General features: G+C 37.1%; 1 protein-coding gene across 4 annotated transcripts in view; it reads right to left on the bottom strand.

The window, feature by feature from the left end:
* LOC129718009 (trypsin-1) overlaps nt 1-23,340 on the bottom strand; it is a 48,285-nt gene that overhangs the window by 8,648 nt on the left and 16,297 nt on the right. Inside the window, exon 1 of one of the 4 annotated variants that reach the window (XM_055668382.1) lies at nt 14,786-15,120. The exons of the other annotated variants lie outside the window; for them this stretch is intronic. Coding sequence (XP_055524357.1) covers nt 14,786-14,873 — 88 coding nt within the window. The 5' untranslated portion in view covers nt 14,874-15,120. Of the gene's footprint in view, nt 1-14,785; nt 15,121-23,340 lie in introns of those variants that run through there. 4 annotated transcript variants of the gene reach the window in all.

Here is a 23,340-nt window from a genome sequence, read left to right as displayed (position 1 = left end):
TCGGAAGTGGTTTTCATTGGCATGTTTTAAACAGTTTTCCAATTGGCAATTTGACGAAAAATTTGACCTTTGAACAGATGTTCTTATGAGCTAAAGATGTCATGTTGTGCTATTAGTTTTTTTTTTTGAACCACGACTTATTTTTTAAAGTAAAAATGGTATTGATGATTAAATTACAGTATTAAATATTTCATGACCTTGTTTGAAGATTCCTCTCCCTTGTGGACGATTATATTTTTGTCTTCCTAGAAAAAAAATACACCGTAGGACAAAAGAGACTAGTGTCTTGAAACACCACTTTAATAAAGTATGATTGGTTTCTACGAAAACTTCACAATGTTAGCTGAACATTAATAGTTGTTTGAAATTGTAGAAATAAAAATAAAAAAGTCAAAATTTTCGACAAAAAAATATGTTAAACTTTTTACAGTGTATATATTTTTGGAAGGAGACGTTTAAAATCATGTTTCTTTTTCATGAAAACCTTAAATTTTTAAACTTTCCATCAGCGTTGCCACTAAGTTTTAAATAAAATCTGGCAAAACGAAAATAAAAAGCTGAGCGGGGGCCTAGTGTGGTTGGTAACGTCTCCGCCAACCACGCTCGACGCCTGGGTTCGAATCCCACCGCCGACATAGGTGTCGATGGTCGTGAGGTGGCGTGATCCACTCACAACCAACCCAACTGGTCTAGATTCAATCCTAGCCGACACCGGGAGATTTTCTGAGTCGAAAAATCTCTGGGATCACGCCTTCCATCGCATGAGGAAGTAAAGCCGTTGGCGCCGGTCCGTTAATAAACGGGTCGTGAGTTAGGGACCTGGGTGTGGAGTCGCCTCCCTGGGCGTCGGTAATTGGCCACAACAGTGGCGGAAATAGACCGACGGAAAAAAAGCGAGAATAAAAAAAGAAAATAAAAAGTCTGGAACTCATTTATGGATAAAATGCCTTGCCTGAATTGAAAGTGATGAGGATGACCTTTTTTTTTGTTTGCTCTCGCCGGGTGTAGGTAGGTAAATGCCAGGCACGGTTCATCTCGCAGTAATGACCTTTTCGCGAGACGACGCGGATGAAATCTGGCAAATATCTGGCTCATTTACAAATATTTGGCAGATTCTGAGGTTTATCTGTTTGTCTGGCGCCCAAACAAAAATCTGGCAAATCCAGATTTATCTGGCATACTGGCAACGGTGCTTTCCATACTCATCCAACCTATTTGAGTCTGTTATGTACATACTATGAGCAAGTTGTATGAGTTTAAATCTCTTTTCCACCTTCTTTGAAGTATGTTTTAATGTGAATCGCAAAAACAAATCTACTTATAACTCTAGATATTTTGTTAATTTTGAAACGAGTTTTTGTGAGTTAAAACTGAACCGCGTTTGGCATCGTTTGACATCAAAATCCAAAATGAAAAATTTTGAGGTGTGCCGTTGTTGCACGAAACTGACGATATCCCCAACTGACTGTAAGGACGTGGCCGGCGCCGTTATTGGTCTATAAAACATCGGGTCATTGAATGATGCACAGTGAGGGGAAATGGCCACTCCCAGTCATTTCTTCAGTTGATTCATTGTGCATCTTGAATGGCTCGGACCCATCACGGAGTAGCAACCATTGATATGTATATAGAAGCTAAGCTAAGCTGTATATATTTTGGAAGGAGAAAATTACTTTCTACAACTTTGCCGAAGATACAATACCAAATTAATGCACCGTTTAGGCTCTCGAGGTACGATGCTGGCCTAACAAGCCAGTCGTCGTAGGTTCGAGTCTCGGCTCGGGAGAGACTGTTAGTGTCAGTAGGATCGTAGCGCTAGCCCCGCAATTGTCCTGTACACTAAACAGTCGGCTGCGAAGTCTGTGTATTAATGAACAGAAGGTCAAGTCCCGAATCCGGAATGTAGCACCAAGGCTTGGCTTGGCTTAGCAGTGGAGGTGGAAACTTTTTTGAAAGACTGTCAATCAGATTGCCCCATGGTTCCGTCCATACAAACAACTCTCTGTGAAATATTAAAAAGTTTAATGGATCGCTTCATGAAGCCACAGCTCTTGAAAATAGGTGTCATCAGTAGCAATGGAAATGGTAATGGATGATAACAATCATTTACCGTCCAAAGATGTCGGTCTCGGTTTTGACACAAAGAAAGCGCTCAAAAATGAAAGAAACGGATTGAAAGAAAAGGATAAGTTAATATTTCAATCAGAATGCAAGAGTTTTTTAAAAACGCTTATATGCAAGCTGCTCGTTAGATCGCCATTAACATATTCTTTAACGAGAGCTTGCAGTGCATTAGATCCAGCTTTAATATCCAACAATACAGAATTAGCAAAGCGTCGAATGGAGAATTTGTTAACCATTCTATCTGACTGCGGCCGAATTGCTGGATCATCAGCTGATGCTGCATTTCGAAAATATTGTCAGTTTACGGAGCTAAGTAAAAAAGGTTTCCAGTCGTACAACAAAAGTGAAATGCGTCTCGATACATTTTGGACAAATAAGTTGGGGGACGACGCACATGAACTTCTTTCAGTAATTCAAATAATATGCTGTCTTTCACACGGGAATGCAAACATCGAAAGTGGTTTTTCAGTAAACTCATTTAGTCTTTTCGAAAACATGAGAGAGGAATCAATTGTGGTTCGTCGGCAAGTTTATGATGCGGTTCAAACAAGAGGAGGCATTGATAAAATAGAAATCACCAAGAAAATGATAATTCATGTAAGGAACGCACATGGATTATACATCGAAGATTGCGATAGACGCAAGCGGGAGGTAGCAGTCACAGATGAAATGAACATGAAAAAAAGACTACTAGAAGCTGAAGCTCGAGAGCTTCAAGCTAAAAAAAAAACTTCCATTCTGGAGGATGCGAAGCGAGAGGCTAAAACATTAGAAGAAAAAATCTCGCTTTTGAAAAGAAACTTGTAATAAATGTTTTTTGAAAAATAGAGAAAAATAGAGAAAAATGCTGATTGGTCAAACCAATGCTGATTGAATAAAAATTTTATTTGTTTTTGTTGATAAAAAACCTGGATTTTGTTTAAAATCAGCCTGGAAAAGTCAGGTAATTTTATTTTCAAAAGTTAGTCGACACCCTGTTGAACCATTAGAAGCTATGTCAAATAAAATTATCAACAATTTTCAACAAAAATCGTTGCAATCCTCAATTGCTACGATAAGCTCCCATATAGCTCCCAATAAGTTAGCAATTAAGTTAGTTGTAAGAGTGCGTCTTGAACTGTCCTACAGATCAGACGTTTTTTCGGTTGCTTGTGGACTGGTCTTTGACTGCCTATAGCTTCAAAGTTTGTGTTTTGTCAGTGTGTCTTTTAAAGATTACCTGAAAGTTATTTCCCATCAGTCTTTCTCAAGACTACCTACTTTTGAATTTAACATTTGTTTTAACTTTTTTCGTATCACCTGAAATGGCTGGACGGAAAAAGAAACCTCGCATCGCTGCGGGGAGGAAAAGAGAGGCATCTCTTTCTGACACATCGAGTGTCTGTAGTGACAATCCTTTTGATATTTTGCCTGAGCAAGAAGCTGGTGAAATGGAAGTTACCAATAATGAAACTATACAAAATATAAAATCTTTAAAAAAGGAGAAAGTTCCACCTATTGTGGTAACTATTTCTTCTGAATTTAATATATTCAAAAAGGAACTTTCAACGTTTGTTTCTGACGTTAAAGTTACCTATCAAATTGGCCGTAGAGGTGAATGCCGCTTATTAGCCGACTCAGTAAAGGGTCGTGATCGTCTTGTTCAGTATTTAACTGACAAGATGTACAAATTTTTTACATATGACACCAAGAACACCAAGCCGTTCAAGGTTGTCTTGAAAGGTCTCACCAACGATCAAACCGTTGATGAGATCAAACTTACTTTAACAGAATTACTTGGCATAGCCCCTACCCAAGTAATTCTAATGAAACAAAAATCACGAGGCGAAAACAGTCAGAGAACTGGAATTTCCCTTGTTAATTATTTAATTCATTTTAACCGCAATGAGGTTAACAACTTAAAATTTTTTGAAAAAGCACATGCTTTGTATAATGTGCGTGTAAAGTGGGAAATTTATAGGAAGTATGGCGGAGGTGAAAAGCATATCACCCAATGCCGTACTTGCCAACGTTATGGCCATGGTTCCAAATTCTGTAACATGGACCAAAAATGTCATAATTGTGGAGACTCTTCTCACAAAAAGGACACATGTCCTGTGAAAGAGAGTAAAAATTTTCGCTGTGCGAATTGTAACGGCAACCATATGTCAAATTTTTATCAATGCCCAGTCCGTTTAGCAATTGTTAAGGCAAGGCAAGGTAAACAAAATTCAATTTCTCAATTAAAACCAACTTCAAAACAAAATTCTCCAAGCGTACCAGTGACGCATAGTTTACCTACTCCTTTGCATACCCGTTTAACTTATGCACAGGTTACAGGTAGTTCGAACATTATACCGCCTAGTGTTGGTAGTTCGAAAATGACCGTTAATATGGGTAAGCAAAACAGGCTAGAAAATAATTGTACACCTATCACTCCAGCTAATATTGCTGCCGAAAATATTTTTTCTAATGTCAACTGCCTGGGGCCTATTACGGCAGGTAAACTTTCTTTTTTGCAACAGGCAATGTTCGATCTTATGAACGCCATGTTGCAGGCAAAATCAATGTTTGAAGCCATTCAAATAGGCACAAATTTTACTATTAAAATTGTTTCTAATTTAAAATTTAGCAATGATTTCAAATAAAACCATTAAAATATTAAATTGGAATGCTCGCTCATTGAAGGCCAATGAGAATGAGCTTTTTAACTTTTTAACAGTAAATAATGTGCATATTGCAATTATTACTGAAACATTTTTGAAACCTAACATAAAATTAAAATATGATCCCAATTACGTGGTTCATAGATATGATAGGATTCAGGGTTCCGGCGGTGGAGTTGCAATTGTTATTCATCGCCGAATCAAACATCGTGCTCTTCCCCATCTTGAGACGAAAGTTATTGAAACTTTGGGAATTGAAGTTCAAACTGAACTTGGGATTTTATTTATTGCCGCAGCATATTTACCATTTCAATGCACACGCGAGCTCAAAAATTATTTTAAAGGTGATTTACAAAAACTCACCAGAAATCGTTCGAAATTTTTCATAATCGGCGATTTTAACGCTAAACATCGTTCATGGAATAATTCTCAAAGTAATTCCAATGGCAAAATTTTATTCAACGATTGTTCTTCAGGATACTATTCTATTTTGTCTCCGAATAGTCCTACATGCTTTTCTTCTGTAAGAAACCCTTCAACAATTGTTTTGGTGCTAACAGATCAAAGTCATGTATGTAGTGATTTGATCACACATGCTGACTTTGATTCTGATCATCTTCCAATAACTTTTTCTTTATCACATGAATCAGTTTTAAACCCTATGAGCTCTGTTTTTAATTATAACAAGGCTAATTGGGAAAGATACAAAACTCATATTGAGAGAAATTTCAATAATGAGCTTGATTTGCAAAACGAAGTGAATATTGATTCCGCTTTGGACGCATTAAAATGTGCAATTGTTGATGCCAGGAATTATTCTGTTCCAAAGGCTCAAGTGAAATTTGATTCACCAATAATTGACGAAAATCTTCAACTTCTAATTCGTTTGAAAAATGTCCGCAGACGTCAATATCAACGTTCTCGTGACCCTGTTTTTAAAACTATTTATAAAGATTTACAGAAAGAGATTAAACATATATTTACTCTTCTGAGAAATCAAAATTTTGAGACTAAAGTTGAAAAATTGAAACCATATTCAAAACCATTTTGGAAGCTGTCGAAGATTCTTAAGAAACCTTCAAAGCCTATTCCAGTTTTAAAAGATGGTGAACGTTTTCTTGTATCCAATGAACAAAAGGCTCAAAGACTTGCTCAGCAGTTTGAGAGTGTTCATAACTCAAATTTGAATTTTGTGAGTCCAATTGAAAATGAAGTCACACGTCAATTTGATTTAATTTCTTCCCGGAATTTTTTACCTGCAGAAATAATTGAAACTAACTTGAATGAGATTAAATCAATTATTAAAAATTTCAAAAATATGAAAGCACCTGGTGACGATGGAATCTTTAATATACTAATCAAACATCTCCCTGAGAGCACAATGGAATTTTTAGTGAAAATTTTCAATTGCTGCTTCAAAATTGCATATTTTCCCAAATTATGGAAAAATGCAAAAATTACTCCCATTTAAAAACCGGATAAGAACCCAGCTGAAGTTTCAAGTTATCGACCAATCAGTTTGCTTTCTTCAATAAGTAAACTGTTTGAGAGAATTATTCTTAACAGAATGATGTCACACATCAACGAAAATTCAATTTTTGCAAATGAACAGTTTGGATTTCGCCATGGGCATTCCACAACTCATCAATTGCTCAGAGTTACTAATATGATACGAGCTAACAAATCTGAAGGTTATTCCACTGGAGCTGCTCTTTTAGACATAGAAAAAGCATTCGACAGTGTTTGGCATAAAGGTTTGATTGCGAAATTGCAAACTTTTAATTTTCCAATTTTCCTAATCAAAATTTTAAAAAATTATCTTACTGATCAGAATTCAAAATCTGATAGATTTCCTGTCAGAGCAGGTGTACCTCAAGGTTCAGTCTTGGGTCCAGTCCTGTACAACATATTCACTTCAGATCTTCCTGATTTGCCTCCAGGATGCACAAAGTCATTGTTCTGCGATGACACAAGCATTTCCGTAAAAGGAAAAAGTCTTCGTGTCATATGCAGTCGATTGCAGAAAAGTTTAGATATTTTTTCTTCCTACTTGCAAAAGTGGAAAATCTCTCCCAATGCTTCTAAAACTCAAATGATAATTTTTCCGCATAAGCCTAGGGCTTCTTTCCTCAAGCCAAACAATAATCACGTTGTCAAGATGAATGGAGTTATTTTACGTTGGTCCGACAAGGTTAAGTACTTGGGACTAATTTATGATAAAAAACTTATTTTCAAAGAGCACATTGAGAGTATACAAGCCAAGTGCATCAAATATACGAAATGTTTATATCCTCTCATTAACAGGAATTCTAAACTTTGTTTAAAGAACAAACTTTTGATTTACAAACAAATTTTTAGACCAGCAATGCTTTATGCTGTACCGATCTGGTCAAGTTGCTGTTCAACAAGGAAGAAAACGCTTCAAAGGATTCAGAATAAAATTCTGAAAATGATTTTGAAGCGTCCTCCTTGGTTTGGTACACTCGAATTACATAGACTTACTGGTGTTGAACCATTAGAAGCTATGTCAAATAAAATTATTAACAATTTTCGACAAAAATCGTTGCAATCCTCAATTGCTACGATAAGCTCTCTTTATAGCCAATAAGTTAGCAATTAAGTTAGTTGTAAGTTTACTTCCCCTTTTCTGACAAGTAGGTTTAAATCCCTACGAATGATAAGTCCTAATTGCGAAAGCAAACAAATCCTAACAATTAAAATTACAAATTTCTAACAGTGTTGAGAAGTCACCATTTGTGATTGGACACACATACTCATTATTTACTAATATTTATCATAAATACTTAAGCTACTAACAAATCCCCCCTTTAAAAAAAAAAAAAAAAAGTTAGTTGTAAGTTTACTTCCCCTTTTCTGACAAGTAGGTTTAAATCCCTACGAATGATAAGTCCTAATTGCGAAAGCAAACAAATCCTAACAATTAAAATTACAAATTTCTAACAGTGTTGAGAAGTCACCATTTGTGATTGGACACACATACTCATTATTTACTAATATTTATCATAAATCCTTAAGCTACTAACAAATCCCCCCTTAAAAAAAAAACTCTTAATTTCGAACAATTCTATCACGAGCGATACCGGGAACGTTCAGATAGTACGATACCACATTTAAATCATGTTGGGGTCATTTATATTGATCAAAGCAGGTATAGTGTTGAATAGTCTTTGAATTTTTCTTTCCAAAACTTTTGAACAGCATATCAAATTGTTATGAAGTTTGTTGTTTGTAAGTTTGAGAGATGACTCGTTTGTAGGACACTAGTTATGTTCAAAAAAGTCGTGTAATACTTGCGATAATAGACTTTCGTTGTTTTGACAATTTAATACATAACGGTTGCTTAAGTTCGATTACAATCAAATGAAAAGGGAACGTATAGGGCGGCCAAACTTTGAAACCACGTGTTCAATCATAATTCATCAGTTAACCCTTAACTAGCCCGTTCATCTGATATCAATATTGTTCAAATCGGTTGTGCAGTTTCTAAGATGATGAAGTTTCGTGATTTTCACATTTCGATACATTACAGACAAAGTTACAGTCCGATTATAGTAAAATTCAATAGGGTGTTATGAGGCAGCTAGACCTTTCATTTGATACTAATTCTATGGAAATCGGGTCAACCATCTCTGAGAAAAGTGAATGAGTCCAAGTAGTCTTCGGAATATGTTTCTTTTCATAACTGGATTTCACATTTTTAAACACAACAGGCAAAGTAATAATCCGTTTGCAAAAAAATCATTAGAGTCTTATGGGGCAACAAGACCTTCCATATGACACTGATTTTATGAAAATCGGTCCAGCCATCTCTGAGAAACATAAGTGAGATAAAATAGTCTCCAGAACACGTTTCTTTTCATAACTTCTGAACCACATGTTCAATCTTCATAAAATTCAAAAGTCAAGGTTTTTTAAGTAGCCCGTTCATTTGAAACCAATTTTGTTCAAATCGGTTGTGTAGTTTCTGAGATATTGATGTTTCGTGATTTTTACATTTTGATAAATAACCTTTAAACTAGAAATCAAATTACAATAAAATTAAATAGGTTCTTATAGGGCAACTAGACCTTTCATTTGCAATTAATTTCATTGAAATCGATCCAGCCATCTCTGAGAAAATCGAGTGAGATTGGAAGAGCGTTAAACACACACACACACACACACATGCAGAAAATGCTCAGCTCGTCGAACTGAGTCGAGTGATATACGACATTCGGCCCTTTTGAGCACTTTTATACCTTTATTTGCAGTGATTGCTATACCTTTCTAGGAGAAAGGCAAAAAGTGAAATGATAGAAATGACTTTTAATTTCAACTTCAATCCCGAGCAAGGCCTTGCGGCACATTGAAATAGTACAATATCAAATTGAAATGATGTTGAGGCCACATATTTTGATTGTAGCTATAGTTTTAAACAGTCTGCGGGTTACGTTTCTTTCTATAACTTTCAAACCACATGTTTAAACATTATGTGATTCATTGTTTAAGGGTTTAAAAGCCCATTAATTTGAATTCAACTATGTTCATAGCTTCTGAGAAATAAAAGCGATTTGTACATTCTGACGCAGCGCCAAAACTAAAAGCTTAATTACAATGAAATTCAATAGCAACCTAAACGGACCCTTCATTTGACACCAAGGTAGAAATAATCGACCATTTCTGAGAAAAGTGAGTGCGAATAAAAGGTGCACATACACGCGTACACACCCACACACAAACATATACACCTATACATGCATACATGCAGAAAATGCTCGATTCGTCGAACTGAGTCAAGTAGTATATGACACTCGGCCATTTGGATCACTTTTCTACCTTTTAATTAGCCAGTGATCGTTAGGCGAAAGTCAATATGTTTACTTTGTGATGTGATTTCACATTTTTATGAACAACGGACAAAGTTACAATCCGATTATAATGAAATTCAATAGCAACCTATGGGGCAACTAGACCTTTTATTTGAAACTAATGTTGTGAAAATCGGTTCAGCCATCTCTGAGAAAAATGAGTGAGTTTAAACAACCTCAGGATAACTTTTCTTTACATAACTTTTGAACCATATGTTCAATCATAACGAAATTTAAAAGTTAAGGGTTCTGAAGACAGCCCGATCATTTGAAACCAGTTTTATTGAAATCGGTTGTGTGGTTTCTGAGATATTGATGTTTCGTGATTTACATTTTGATACATAACCTCTAAACTAAAAATCCGATTACAATGAAATTCAATAGCAACCTATGGCGCAACTAGACCTTTCATTTGCAATTAATTTTATGCAAATCGGTTTAGCCAACTCTGGGAAAAGTGAGTGAGAAAAAAAGTTGCACATACACACACATACACACATACATACAGAAAATGCTCAGTTCGTCGAAAGAGGTCGAGTGGTATATGACATTCGGCCATTGGGACCACTTTTATACCTTTGGTTTTCTCTATGATTGCTATACCTTTCTAGGAGAAAGGCAAAAATGTGAAGCTATGAAAAGGAACATATTCCTTTTCATATACTTGGACATATACTTGGACTCGCTCACTTTTCTCAGAGATGGCTGACCCACAAAATTAGTGTCTACTAATAAGTCTAGCTACTTTGTAACACCCTATTGAATTTTACTGTAATCGGACTGTAACTTCGTCTGTTATGTACCAAAATGTGAAAATCACGAAACTTCATTATTTCAGTAACTACACAACCGATTTGATCAATATTATTATGAGATGAGCGGGCTAGTTAAGGGTTAACTAAGAAATTATGATTGAACACGTGATTTCAAAGTTTGGCTGCCCTATAAGTTCCCATTTAATTTCATTATAATCGAACTTAAGCAACCGTTATGTATTAAATTGTTAATAAAACAACGAAAGTCTATTATCTTAAAGATTACATGATTTATTTGAACATAACTAGTGTCATGCGAACGAGTCATATCTCAAACTTACAAATAACAAACTTCATAACAATTTGATATGTTCACCGAGAAAGATCAACCATCCAAAGGGAATAAAATTATACGGTGACTAAAACCTCAAATAAATTTGATATGTGGCTCAAAAGTTATGGAAAGAAAAGAAATTCAAAGACTATTTAAAACTATACCTGCTTTGATCGATATATGTGGCCTCAACATAATTTAAATGTGGTATCGTACTATTTGAACTTTCAAAATTCATTGATTCCTTGCGATGTGTTTAAAGTCTGCAAATGGGCTTCTGTACATCACCTTAAGGTGAAACGGGACGTGGTCGCGATCAACTCGAATTTTGCAATCTAATTTTTTCTTGATTTATGAAGACTACGTACATGAAACTTTGATTTATTGTTTTCACAACTGTTGCATGCCTGAAGTAGCAATTTGAGTGCTGTTCATTTAGTTTATTACAATCCAAAATGTTGCCTGAGGTCGATTATGGACATATTTGTTACCACTAAAAACATGCACCTGCCAAATATGATTCCATTTATTTGATTAGTTCGCTACATGTGCAGAAATTTGTGCTTCCAGAAGAGGGATGGGCGTCGAACCATTATGGACATATTTACACTGTTCGTTCACTAACTGGGCTGAGGGCATAGCCCAGTTAACGAATGTCGCTCGCTAACTGAATGACATTTCAAATGTCGTCAAATATCGAGGGGGATTCCGATGTAATGGCGCTAGGGAAAACTCTCAGCAAAAATTGGAAAGTGTTTTGAACAAATACACTAAAAATCCTGATTGATGAACAGAAAATGAGAAAAAATTAATTATTAGCCTTGCGTGTGCTTTATATGCACTAACCGTTGCCTGGAAACATATTCTTTTCATAAAACATTTATTTGACCTGGAAACGAATAGATTAATATGTAGTGGATCGCATGTGTGATGACAACCAAAATCCATTGAACTGAAAAAATCAATCTCAATTCCTTATTCATGTGCCCCTATCTCGTTTTGACAGCAATATGCCAAACGCTGATTTTTGACGTTCATCCGCTTTTTAACTGGGCTATAGCCCAGTTAGCGAACGCCCAGTTAAAAAGCAGCCCAGTTAAACAGCACCCATTTAGCGAACAGTTACTGTATTACCCTTCCACATGCCAAATTCGATTTCATTTGCTTGGTTTGTTCTTGAGTTGTGCAGAAATTTATGTTTCATTTGTATTGGACCCCTCCTTTCCAGGAGAGGGAGGGGTCTCAAACTATCATAGGAACCTTTATCGGGAGCAAAAACCCCTACATACAAATTTTCACGTCGATCGTGTCGGTAGTTTTCGAGCCTATATGGATCAAATAGACAGACAGACCGGCCGACAGACCGGACTACATTTTAATATGTAGAGATTACATCAATATTTTTAGATAATTTTTTCTCTTTAAACATATTGTTTTCACAGTGTTTTTTTCGGGAAGACAAAATTATTATCAACATTTTGCCAAAGATTTTATATCAGATGTTATTAAGCAAACATTTCTGGCTGTGAAAATATTTGTAATCATCAATACAATTAGAAAAAATCCTTTCAAAAAACTAATTGTTATTCAAAAAAAAAAAAATTATAATAGCACAAAATGACATCTTCAGCGTATAGCGTACATCAGTGCAAAGTTCCATCCAAATCAAAAATCAATAAATTATATTACTATAAGCGCATTTTGTATAGAACTGCGCAGCTTGTTTTTTTTTTTTTGTTGAAAACAATTAACGCATCAGTTTCGTACAACTTAGCAAGCATGGTTATACTAGTGCAACTTAACAGCGAAAGTTCTTTGGTAGAAGTTTTTATAAGGTTTTGTAAATAAGTTGAAAATTATATGTTTTTAGTCTAGCATGATATTTTCTTGTTATTCCATTTAAACAAGTAATAAAAACAAAACCTTGGTTTTACATTCCGGTTTGAAACTTGACCTCTTTATTACACATAGACTTTGCAGCCAACTGTTCAATGTACGGGATGATTGCGGGGCTGGACTGTGACAGTTTAAACAAGTAATATTTGTTTTAAAAGCGTATTTTGATTTTTATTTCACAGCTTATTAAATTATTTTTCTCAATACATAAATGTCAATATTTCCGATACTATTAAATAAAAAAACTGAATTGATTTGTAGTCAATATTCGAAGGTTAAAATTAATAAATAATTGAATTGTATTACAAGGATAGAAAAAAACTTGATAAACTTTTGCTCTTTACAACGGTGGAATTCAGCAATTATTTCTGTTAAAACACTGGTTAAATAGCAAAACAAGATTATGCTAGTTCGACTGTGAGCACGTTTTGTCATCATTGTACATATGTACATAATGGAATGAATACAACTGAATATTATGTCAAAAGACCACGTAACGCAATGGGGAGCCTCAAGAGCATACCATGTGGTCTTTTTTTAATTCTGACTTTTATTTGGTGTAAGTATATCTGGTTTGTTTTGGTATACCGTTAAATGTTGATTAATTCAGATGATTTCCTAAGCACCTATGAATTTTATAAAATTCAGTCAAATTCAAACTACAGGAAACACGGTATTTAAATTCGATCTTGAAAGTTTACATTTCTGAGAAAAGTAACAAATCCGTTTCAGAAGAGGACAAAACAACAGTTGTAGATATTTGCATGGAATGGAAAAAAATGCTGTAAGTAAGAGCTCGATAATTTTCGAAAAAAAAATTCAAAATGAAAAATTTTCACAAACTTTTTCTTTTGGATTTATCTTTCTCGATGAAGATATAAAATTCACCACAGCTATGAACGAAAGCATTATTGATTAAACTATTAAAAAACACATTTTTTAGTTAAGAAAATAGTTAAATTTAAAAAGTTCAATGCACTAGCACACACTATTCTCAACACAATGAGAAGTTTTTTTTAGTTTCAACCACTCTTAGTTATAGTAAATATATGACTGTTAGTCACTCTCCCAGCTGGCCTCGAAGCACGATGCTGGCCTAACAAGCCAGTCGTCGTAGGTTCGAGTCTCGGCTCGGGTGAGACTGTTAAGGCCTAAACACAATGAATACGTTGCGGCTGCGTTTGCGGTAATTTGATAGTTAGCCCATACATTTTCTGTCAAATTAACGTCAACGCAACGCAAACGTATTCATTGTGCTTGAGCCTTTAATGTCAGTATGATCGTAGCAAACAATATCGCACGCTAGCCTGTGGGGCTAATGCGGTCTCGATCAACTCGATTATTAGTTGAGAGAATTCGTTATCGATATTGTTTTTGGCACATTTTGCATGTGTAGGATAAGTACAACGATACACCGTGCCCCAGTGCTAAGTCGAGAAAATTTCCAGCTCGAAAAGATCCTTGACCTCATCGGGAATCGAACCCGACATCACAACCGTGTGGGAGAGCTAGCCGACCGACATCGCTAACCACAGAGCCACGAGGACCAATGATCGTAGCGCTAGCCTCGAAACTGTCCTGTACACTGAACTATTGGCTGCGAAGTCTGTGTATAATAAACAGAAGGTCGAGTTCCAATACGAAATGTAGCATCAAGGCTTTGCTTTGCTTATGACTGTTAATTATTAAACTGGCCAATACAGGTGCACTCTAAAAGCTCAAACCGGAAAAAACAGATTATAGTCTAATTAACCATTCCTGTGAATTTTGGTGTCCCTAGCCATTTCCGTGTTTTAGAGACTCTAATGAGTTTCCTCGTTAACATAATGTTAAAGCGACGAACCCGGCGAGCATTGTCTGTAGACACTCTCACGTAAGTTGGCGCGTTTTGGTAATGGCTGAGGGCACCAAAATTCACTGGAATGGCTTTTTGAGCTGAATACTGAAAAATATCAGAGAAATTAATGTTATATTTCAGGGAATATCAGGGAATTCGATTTTGAAAGCTTTTTTGCCACCCTGTTTATTTTTTCCGGTTTGAGATTTTGGAATGCACTTTTTTCATTTTGTCGGCCAGTGTTCTATATGTTAAGGCAATAGATCATTGATTATGCTCAAGGCAAGGTTTTGATATATTTATTTTGATATAGAAGTACGTCTTACAGTTTATCTGGCAATGAACCCCACTGCTTAGGAATGGAGTAACAACGGCGCTGCACAACCCGAACCAAAAGCACTGCCGCAACTCCATTCTACTGCTCCTTCGTGATATCCTGCCGCTAGTGGTTGACGGTTATATCCGACAGCAAATTTTGTTCACCACCGCGCGGCAGTACACTCGTAATGAAAACAGAACGAAATTGATTCCGTGCAATGGAAAAACTTGCACTATTATATCCATCGTGAAGGTCAACCAGAATGAAAGAAGTAAACGTACACTCCTTCGAATTCTTTTGTCAATTCAGCGATTGTTTCGTTTCCTGGCTCACAATCTCTAGTAGCTCCCACCCATCTTCCACGCGAGTAATTCGTGTATTTTACCCAATAAGCACCTTTAAAACGTCATTACCCTCCTTATCGTTACCAAGTACAACGTCCCCGGCTTTAAATGTATCGGTTCAAAAACATTCAAACAATAAATATTAAAGAAAAAATATTGTATAAGTATATAGTAAAACACAACCCCGACCAACACAATATTTTTGCCCACAATGTTTTCTATTTGTAAAGTTAAGACAGAGTGTATTTCCTGCCGCGCATTCATTCAACTTTTATTTAAAATCATATACCCATACACTAGATAAAGTGTCATTAGCTCGTACTCATTATCCAGCAGGACTGAAAATAACGGGTGTGTTCATGTGTCAACAAATATATGTGTAGGTATGTAATGTTAATACCACTGTGCTACTCAACTATCAGATCCATCGTTTTTTGTTACTGTCGTCTACTCCGGAGCAATACTACGCAAAGCGTTATTAAATGTTTTTAAGTAATGATATCGAGCAAAATCATTTCAAATCGTCTGGAAATACGCGAAAATTTAATCGACCATTTTTGATTTGAATGAAACTTTGCACACGTATTTGGCTTAGCAAACTGAGCATTTTTCGCAGGTGGAGAGATTTTTTACACCCATGAGTTACATTCTAAAAGGGCTTATGCCTTTTGGCATAGGTTTTATTCGAAGCATTTTAGCCCAGAAACCGTTGGTTGTATAAAAAAACTGTCTGAGAATGAGTTGTAGCGAATCGACAATGCATCATAAAAAAAATATACACTGTACAAAAAAAAATTTTTTTGACCACAAAAAATATTAAAAATAAACATTAAATTTCAATTTAAAAAAAAAGAGTTGAATTTTTTTTTATTTTTTTTCGAAGAAACTTGACGTTAATACGCAACTTTTAAAAAAAAGTCCAGGATGGAGAAATGAAAAATAATTTTTTTATGGTAGATTGATTTTTTCATGAAAATTCTAATTCGAACATTTTTCAAAATATTTGTATTCTGATTATTTTAAAACATGCAGAGAGTCATTTTGAATCGAAAAGCTCTTGGTAGTAAACATTCTAAAGGCATTGGTTTTCGAGTTATTTTTAATTTATGCTCGAAAAGGTATTAATATTTCGGAAAATACACGTTTTTCTTAATTTGTCAATGGTTCTCCAGCAAAAACCATACGTTCATTGGAATGCTTGATCAACAATATACAATTCATTCTTTGACAACAAAACGATTGGATAAATAACTCAAGCGCTAAACCTTCCCTTCCGCTTCCGCTAAACGTTCCCCCTTTCCTAATGTTTTATAAAAAAATATGCTTGTCGTGCAGTTATTTTTAATTTAGGCCGGAAAAATATTAGTTTTTTAGGAAAATACACGTTTTTCTTAATTTGTCCATGGTTCTTCAGCAAAAACCATACGTTCATTGGAATGCTTGATCAAAAATATACAATTCATTCTTTGACAACAAAACGATTGGGCGACCGGTTCTCAAGAAAAGAGTTAAATGTTCTAAGTGATATAAATATATATAAGAATCAAATATTTATTTTCGAGTTTTATTATCTTAGGAACATATTATTTTATGACATAGATACTTTACAGAACAAGTTGCACCTTACACACTAAATTTTTATTGCTGGAAACCAGCAAAATTTTGCTGATATTCTACATGCTGGAAAATCAGCTATGATATCAGCAAACTTTCTCGCTGAAACGATCAGCAAATCGAAACGTCAAATTTTTGACACCATTTTGCTGAAAATCAGTTGTTTGAATAAACTACTGCCTGTTCAGCATTTGAGCATTTGACATGAATTTGCTGATGTATCTCAAAAGTTAGAAAACACAAAGAATGTTCTTTTGTTTTTTGTTATTTTACTAAAAAAAATGTTTTACATTGCGAATATTTATTTTAAAGTTATCTGATTTTGAATCTGAATTTTCAGTATGAATTTTCAAATGTCTTTGTAGCCCATCGACATAACCTTCCACTAATTGGTAGCAGAAATAGCATTACAGTATATTGACCATATTCCCAAATTCCTAGAAGAGATTGAAAATTAACTTATCAAACACTTTATTTATATCACAATTATTCTATTTAAGCGCATGCAATACTTTTTCAAATTCCACATCCATGATACATACGCTTATAAGCTCATTTTTATTTCTCTATAGTTTTGTTAACTTTTCACGCACAAAATGGCGACTGTAAGATTTTGGTGTGTATATTTTATATACATCATAAGTAAATGATTCGTCGTCTTTTGAAAACAGCTTCGTTTGTATCTTATTTTCTGAAATCGTAACAAAACAGTAATACTTTTGTGTGGCAGCTATTATTATAGATTTTTTGAAAATATTGCTCCATTCTGTTACTCCTTGTTCATATTCTTCATATGATACCCAACTAAATGACATTTTTGATGAATTTTTATTACTTTTCTGATTAGACCAAACATACAATTCTTTTGCGCTTGTAATGGAATGTTCATGTTCTTTAGCCAAACTTGCATTTCCTGCCATTCGTTTTAATATGCCACCAATTGCTTCGCAGGGGCCTTTAACATGAGAAGTCGCAAAAAAATGCTATTCTGCATCGACGTTATATTTTGTTTTGAACTTGCACAGACTTGCAAAGTTTTTTCTATTTTTATATTGTGAGGCAGCTCCATCAGACATTAATATCGCTTTTTTCAACTCTATTGTTGTTTTCAAAAAACTCATTAATTTGGCAATGAACACCTGAACCGCAACAGTATTATGATGGAGTTCTTCCGATATTATGATGAAGCTGATATTCTTAAGTGTTCCAGATTCTGAATAGTAAACAACGAAGGGATGAATGGTGGCTTGACTATCATTCCAATAACTACACGAATCACAAATTGATAAAGACGTATTAAAATGAGCGTGACTGTTCAATATTTTTATTTTTCAATAACGTTTTCGTTTAATTTGCGTACGCTTGATTAGCACCGATGATCAGGAAAGGGTTTACAGCATTTGGGCTTGGTGTATTCCATTTTCACTTTTTTTTTCTTCATCTATAATTTATTTGACACGGCACAAATACAATTTAATGTTTAACGGCGCCAATTATATCTGGTAGCTTACTTTCTAAAGTATCTTAATAACTAAAAGCAAACTTTTTATCCTCGCTGCCGACTACGAGCTGAAACTAAATCTAACTTAAAGCTAGAATGTTTTGCATTAAAAGCACTGATTTGTTGTTTGATGGTTTTCCATCGCCATAGGTAAGCAGCATATTGAATATGTTCCGCTGCTGGGCCAAGATATTACGGACTGGCATATTGGGTTGTCTCCCTCGGGACCTGAGAGTATCGTGCGGGTCTAGTTGCTGTTTCCGGATCCGGGGTCTTAACGTGTTCTTGTCGTTTGGTAGGATGTAGGCGGAAGGAAATAGGATTAAACTGGGGCGTGGATGGATTTCAGGAAAACGTATATAAGGGACATGTAGGATAGGTCACGGCTCGCCAAGACATCACGAACAGGAACAGCCGGCTGCCACCTTTCGGCCTGCAGGGAAGCTATTAATTTAGACCTGGCGTCACGGTGTACAGGGCATGACCAAACCACATGCTCTATGTCGTGATAACCCTCACCACAGGCACAGATACCACTTTCTCCGAGCCCAACACGACGGAGATGCGCGTCAAATCTATAGTGATTGGACATAAGCCGGGACATCACGCAAATGAAATCCCGACCTACATCCAACCCCTTGAACCCCGGGTTCGTCGATACTTTGGGGATTATGGAATGTAACCACCTTCCCAGTTCCCCTCTGGTCCAAGCATTTTGCCAACTGATGATCGTATTCTGACGTACAAGTGCGAAAAATTCATTAAAAGCAATTGGTCTTTCAAAAATATCACCGTTTGTTGCGCCCACCTTAGCCAAAGAGTCCGCTTTCTCATTGCCCGGTATCGAGCAGTGAGAAGGGACCCACGCTAAGGTAATCTGAAACGATTTTTTGGATAAAGCACTCAGATGTTCCCGTATTTTCCCCAGGAAATACAGAGAGTGCTTAACATCTTTCATCGATCGGAGAGCCTCAATGGAACTGAGACTGTCCGTAAAGATGAAATAATGGTCCGTGGGCATTTTTTCGATAATCCCTAGGGTGTACTTAATTGCAGCCAATTCTGCGACGTAAACAGAAGCAGGATTATAGAGCTTATGGGAGACGGTTAAATTGTTATTGAAAATACCGAAGCCAGTGGACCCATCAAGAAGTGATCCGTCAGTGTAGAACATATTGTTGCAGTTGATGTTTCGATATTTATTGGAAAAAATTTTGGGGATCTGCTGCACGCGTAAATGATCCGGGATTCCACGAGGTTCTTCTATCATGGATGTATCGAAAAAACACAGTAGAATCAGAAGTATTTGATAAGTCGACACGATTTGGAATATTCGAAGAAGGGTTAATATTTTGGGACATGTGATGGAAATACAATGTCATAAAACGGGTTTGAGAATTAAGTTCGATTAACCTTTCAAAATTTTCAATCACGGTACGGTTCAAGACCTTACATTTGATTAGAACACGAGAAGACAGGCTCCAAAAGCGGTTTTTCAATGGTAGTACTCCAGCTAAGACCTCCAAACTCATCGTATGGGTCGATTGCATGCAACCTAAGGCGATACGCAAACAACGATATTGTATTCGCTCCAGTTTGATCAAATGTATGTTTGCTGCGGAGCGGAAGCAGAAACACCCGTATTCAATAACAGACAATATCGTTGTTTGGTAAAGCCTTATAAGGTCTCCTGGATGGGCTCCCCACCATTGTCCGGTTATTGTACGAAGAAAATTCACTCTTTGTTGACATTTTTTCATCAGATACCTCACGTGACAACCCCAGGTGCCTTTAGAGTCGAACCAGATACCAAGATATTTGTGTACCAAAACCTGAGAAATCGTTTTACCCATTAATTGTGTTTGAAGCTGAGCAGGTTCATGCTTCCTAGAAAAAACTACTATCTCAGTCTTCTCCGGAGAGAATTCGATACCTAGCTGTAAAGCCCAAGCAGACAAATTGTCCAAGGTATCTTGCAATGGTCCTTGCAAATCGGCAGCTTTGGCTCCTGTAACAGAGATTACACTGTCGTCTGCAAGTTGTCTTATCGTGCATGAATTTGCCAGACATTCGTCGATGTCATTTACATAAAAGTTGTAAAGAAGGGGGCTTAAACATGAGCCCTGAGGAAGACTCATGTAGCTAATGCGAAAAGTTGCCAAATCGCCGTGCGTAAAATGCATGTGCTTTTCGGACAACAAATTGTGCAAAAAATTGTTTAAAATTGGAGAAAATCCTTGTCGGTGAAGTTTGCCCGAAAGAATGTCAATAGAAACGGAATCAAAAGCCCCCTTAATGTCCAAGAACGCAGACGCCATTTGTTCTTTGCGAGCATACGCCAGCTGAATATCTGTTGAAAGCAGCGCAAGACAATCATTCGTCCCTTTGGCACGGCGGAAGCCAAATTGAGTATCCGATAGTAGGCCATTTGATTCGACCCAATGGTCTAAACGACGGAGTATCATTTTTTCCATCAATTTCCGGATACAGGATAGCATTGCAATCGGCCTATAAGAGTTGTGATCTGAAGCTGGTTTCCCTGGTTTTTGGATGGCGATCACCTTCACTTGCCTCCAATCCTGCGGTACAATGTTTTGCTCCAGGAACTTATTGAACAAGTTCAACAAGCGCCTCTTGGCATTGCCGGGTAGATTCTTCAACAAGTTGAATTTGATTCTATCTAACCCAGGCGCGTTATTGTTACAGGACAGGAGGGCAACTGAAAATTCTGCCATCGTAAAAGGTGATTTTATCGCGTCGTGGCCCGGAGACGCATCACGAACAATATTTTGCTCAGGAACAGAGTCCGGACATACTTTCCTGGCAAAATCAAATATCCACCGATTTGAAGACTCCTCGCTTTCGTTGACCGTTACGCGATTCCGCATTCTTCGGGCTGTGTTCCAAAGAGTGCTCATCGATGTCTCCCTCGACGTCTCGTTCACGAACCGACGCCAATATCCGCGTTTATTTGCTTTAGCCAAGCTTTTAAGCTTGGTTTCAAGCTCCGAATACCGTAAATAGTCGCCAGGTATACCTCCCTTCTGGTAGGCCAAAAACGCGTCGGATCTTTGCGTGTAGACATCGGAGCACTCTTGGTCCCACCACGGAGTGGGAGGCCGTTCTTTAATCGTTACGCCGGGATATTTCTTCGTTTGGGCTTGCAACGCGGCGTCGGGAATCAAGCCCGCGAGGAGGTTGTATTCTTCAAGTGGTGGATGATGTTGAATCGAATCGACCGCTTTTGAAATCATTTCCTCGTATAACTTCCAATCGACATTCCGTGTGAGGTCATACGGAATGTCAACTGGTCGCATGCGAGTTGAGCCGTTATTAATTGAAATAAGAATAGGCAGATGGTCGCTACCGTGAGGATCGAGGATTACCTTCCATGTGCAATCCAACCGTAGCGACGTCGAACATAAGGATAGATCCAAAGCGCTTGGACGCGCTGGAGGTTTCGGGATACGTGTCATTTCGCCGTTGTTTAAAATAGTCATGTCGAAGTCATCGCAAAGGTTATAGATTAAAGAGGAGCGGTTATCATTGTAAGGGGAACCCCAAGCCACGCCATGAGAGTTGAAGTCTCCCAAAATCAAACGTGGCGAGGGAAGAAGTTCTATTAAATCAAAGAGCAGCCGTTGCCCAACCTGTGCCCTGGGAGGAATATATATTGAGGCAATACAAAGCTCTTTACCTTGTATTGTCATTTGACATGCGACAACTTCGATGCCTGAAATCGAGGGGAGGTTATTACGATAGAAAGAATAGCACTTTTTAATCCCTAAAAGTACTCCTCCATATGGGGTGTCTCGATCAAGGCGAATAATATCAAAATCATGGAAGTTGAGTTCAATATTTGAAGTAAGCCAAGTTTCACAAAGGGAAAATGCATCGCATTTGTTTTTATTTATCAAAACTTTAAACGAATCAATTTTTGGTAAAATACTTCTACAATTCCACTGTAAGACAGAGATAGAATCCTTCATATACGCAGTTGAATTAGGCATCGAAGGATACAATCGCTGCAAGGAGGGGCCATTGGGCAGTCAACTGCTTCAAAAATGATCTAACTGTTGGGAGAAATGCTGTAAGAAAAATTTTAATTGGATCGGGTACATTGAAAGTTTCAAAAATCCAGTCCACAATGTCAGAAAATTTCACTAATCCAGAGTTTGTTTCATCAACTGGATGTGCAAAAGGAACAACTGGGGTTTTAGATGTTCCTGGCAGTGCTGGGGACTCCTTCTGGGACTTTAAATTTGCAAGCCCAGGAGGAGTTTGCTTCGGTTTTTCCGCAGCACTGTTGGGTTTGCTTGTAACTTTCATTTCACTTTGAGAAATCTTAGGACCTTTTCTGGGAAGTTTAGGAGAGGAAATATTTTTCCTCTTTCTAGACTCCCCAGGATTGGCGTAAGATGTTCCCGCTGGTGAATCGTCAGAATCGGTTTCATCAGAGGACAACAGATCATAAGGGTTTGATGTAATGGGAGAAGTGGTAACGGTCTTCTTCAGCATCTCAGCGTAAGAACGCTTCGAACCCTCTTTGAGAGACCTCTTTATTTTATCCCTGCGCTGCATGTACACCGCACATGTCGAGAGCTCATGCTGACTCTCCCCACAGTGAATGCATTTTTCAGCATTTTTACTGCAGGAATCATCCGCATGATTCTCCCCACACTTGCCACAACGTGCCTTATTGCAGCAGTAGGCGGCGGTGTGGCCTAACTGCTTACAATTCAGGCAGTTCATGACGCGAGGCACATATAATCGCACAGGGAGACGAACCCGGTGGATCGAGACGTGGCTTGGTAGCGCTGACCCGGCGAACGTAACTCGAAACGAGTCTGACGGGGTGTATACTGTTTTGCCACCGATGATCGATGCTGACCGCAATTGCTTGCAGTCGAGCACCTTTACATCGGGACAGGTTTTGTTTTTAAAGCACCCTTTGGCACTTGCCAGTATACACTCGACGGACAGACTCGAATCGGTTATGACACCGTCGATCTCCACGTCTCGTGCGGGTATGTAAACGCGATACTCGCGTGTGAAGAGCTCAGAGCAAGCTATATCGTTGGCCTCTTTCAGGTTACTGACCAC

This window comes from Wyeomyia smithii, chromosome 1 (genome assembly GCF_029784165.1).
Source record: "Wyeomyia smithii strain HCP4-BCI-WySm-NY-G18 chromosome 1, ASM2978416v1, whole genome shotgun sequence".
Classification (NCBI taxonomy): Eukaryota; Metazoa; Arthropoda; class Insecta; order Diptera; family Culicidae; genus Wyeomyia; species Wyeomyia smithii.
Note: the sequence above shows the minus strand (reverse complement) of the source record. Positions and strands in the feature narration are given on the sequence as shown.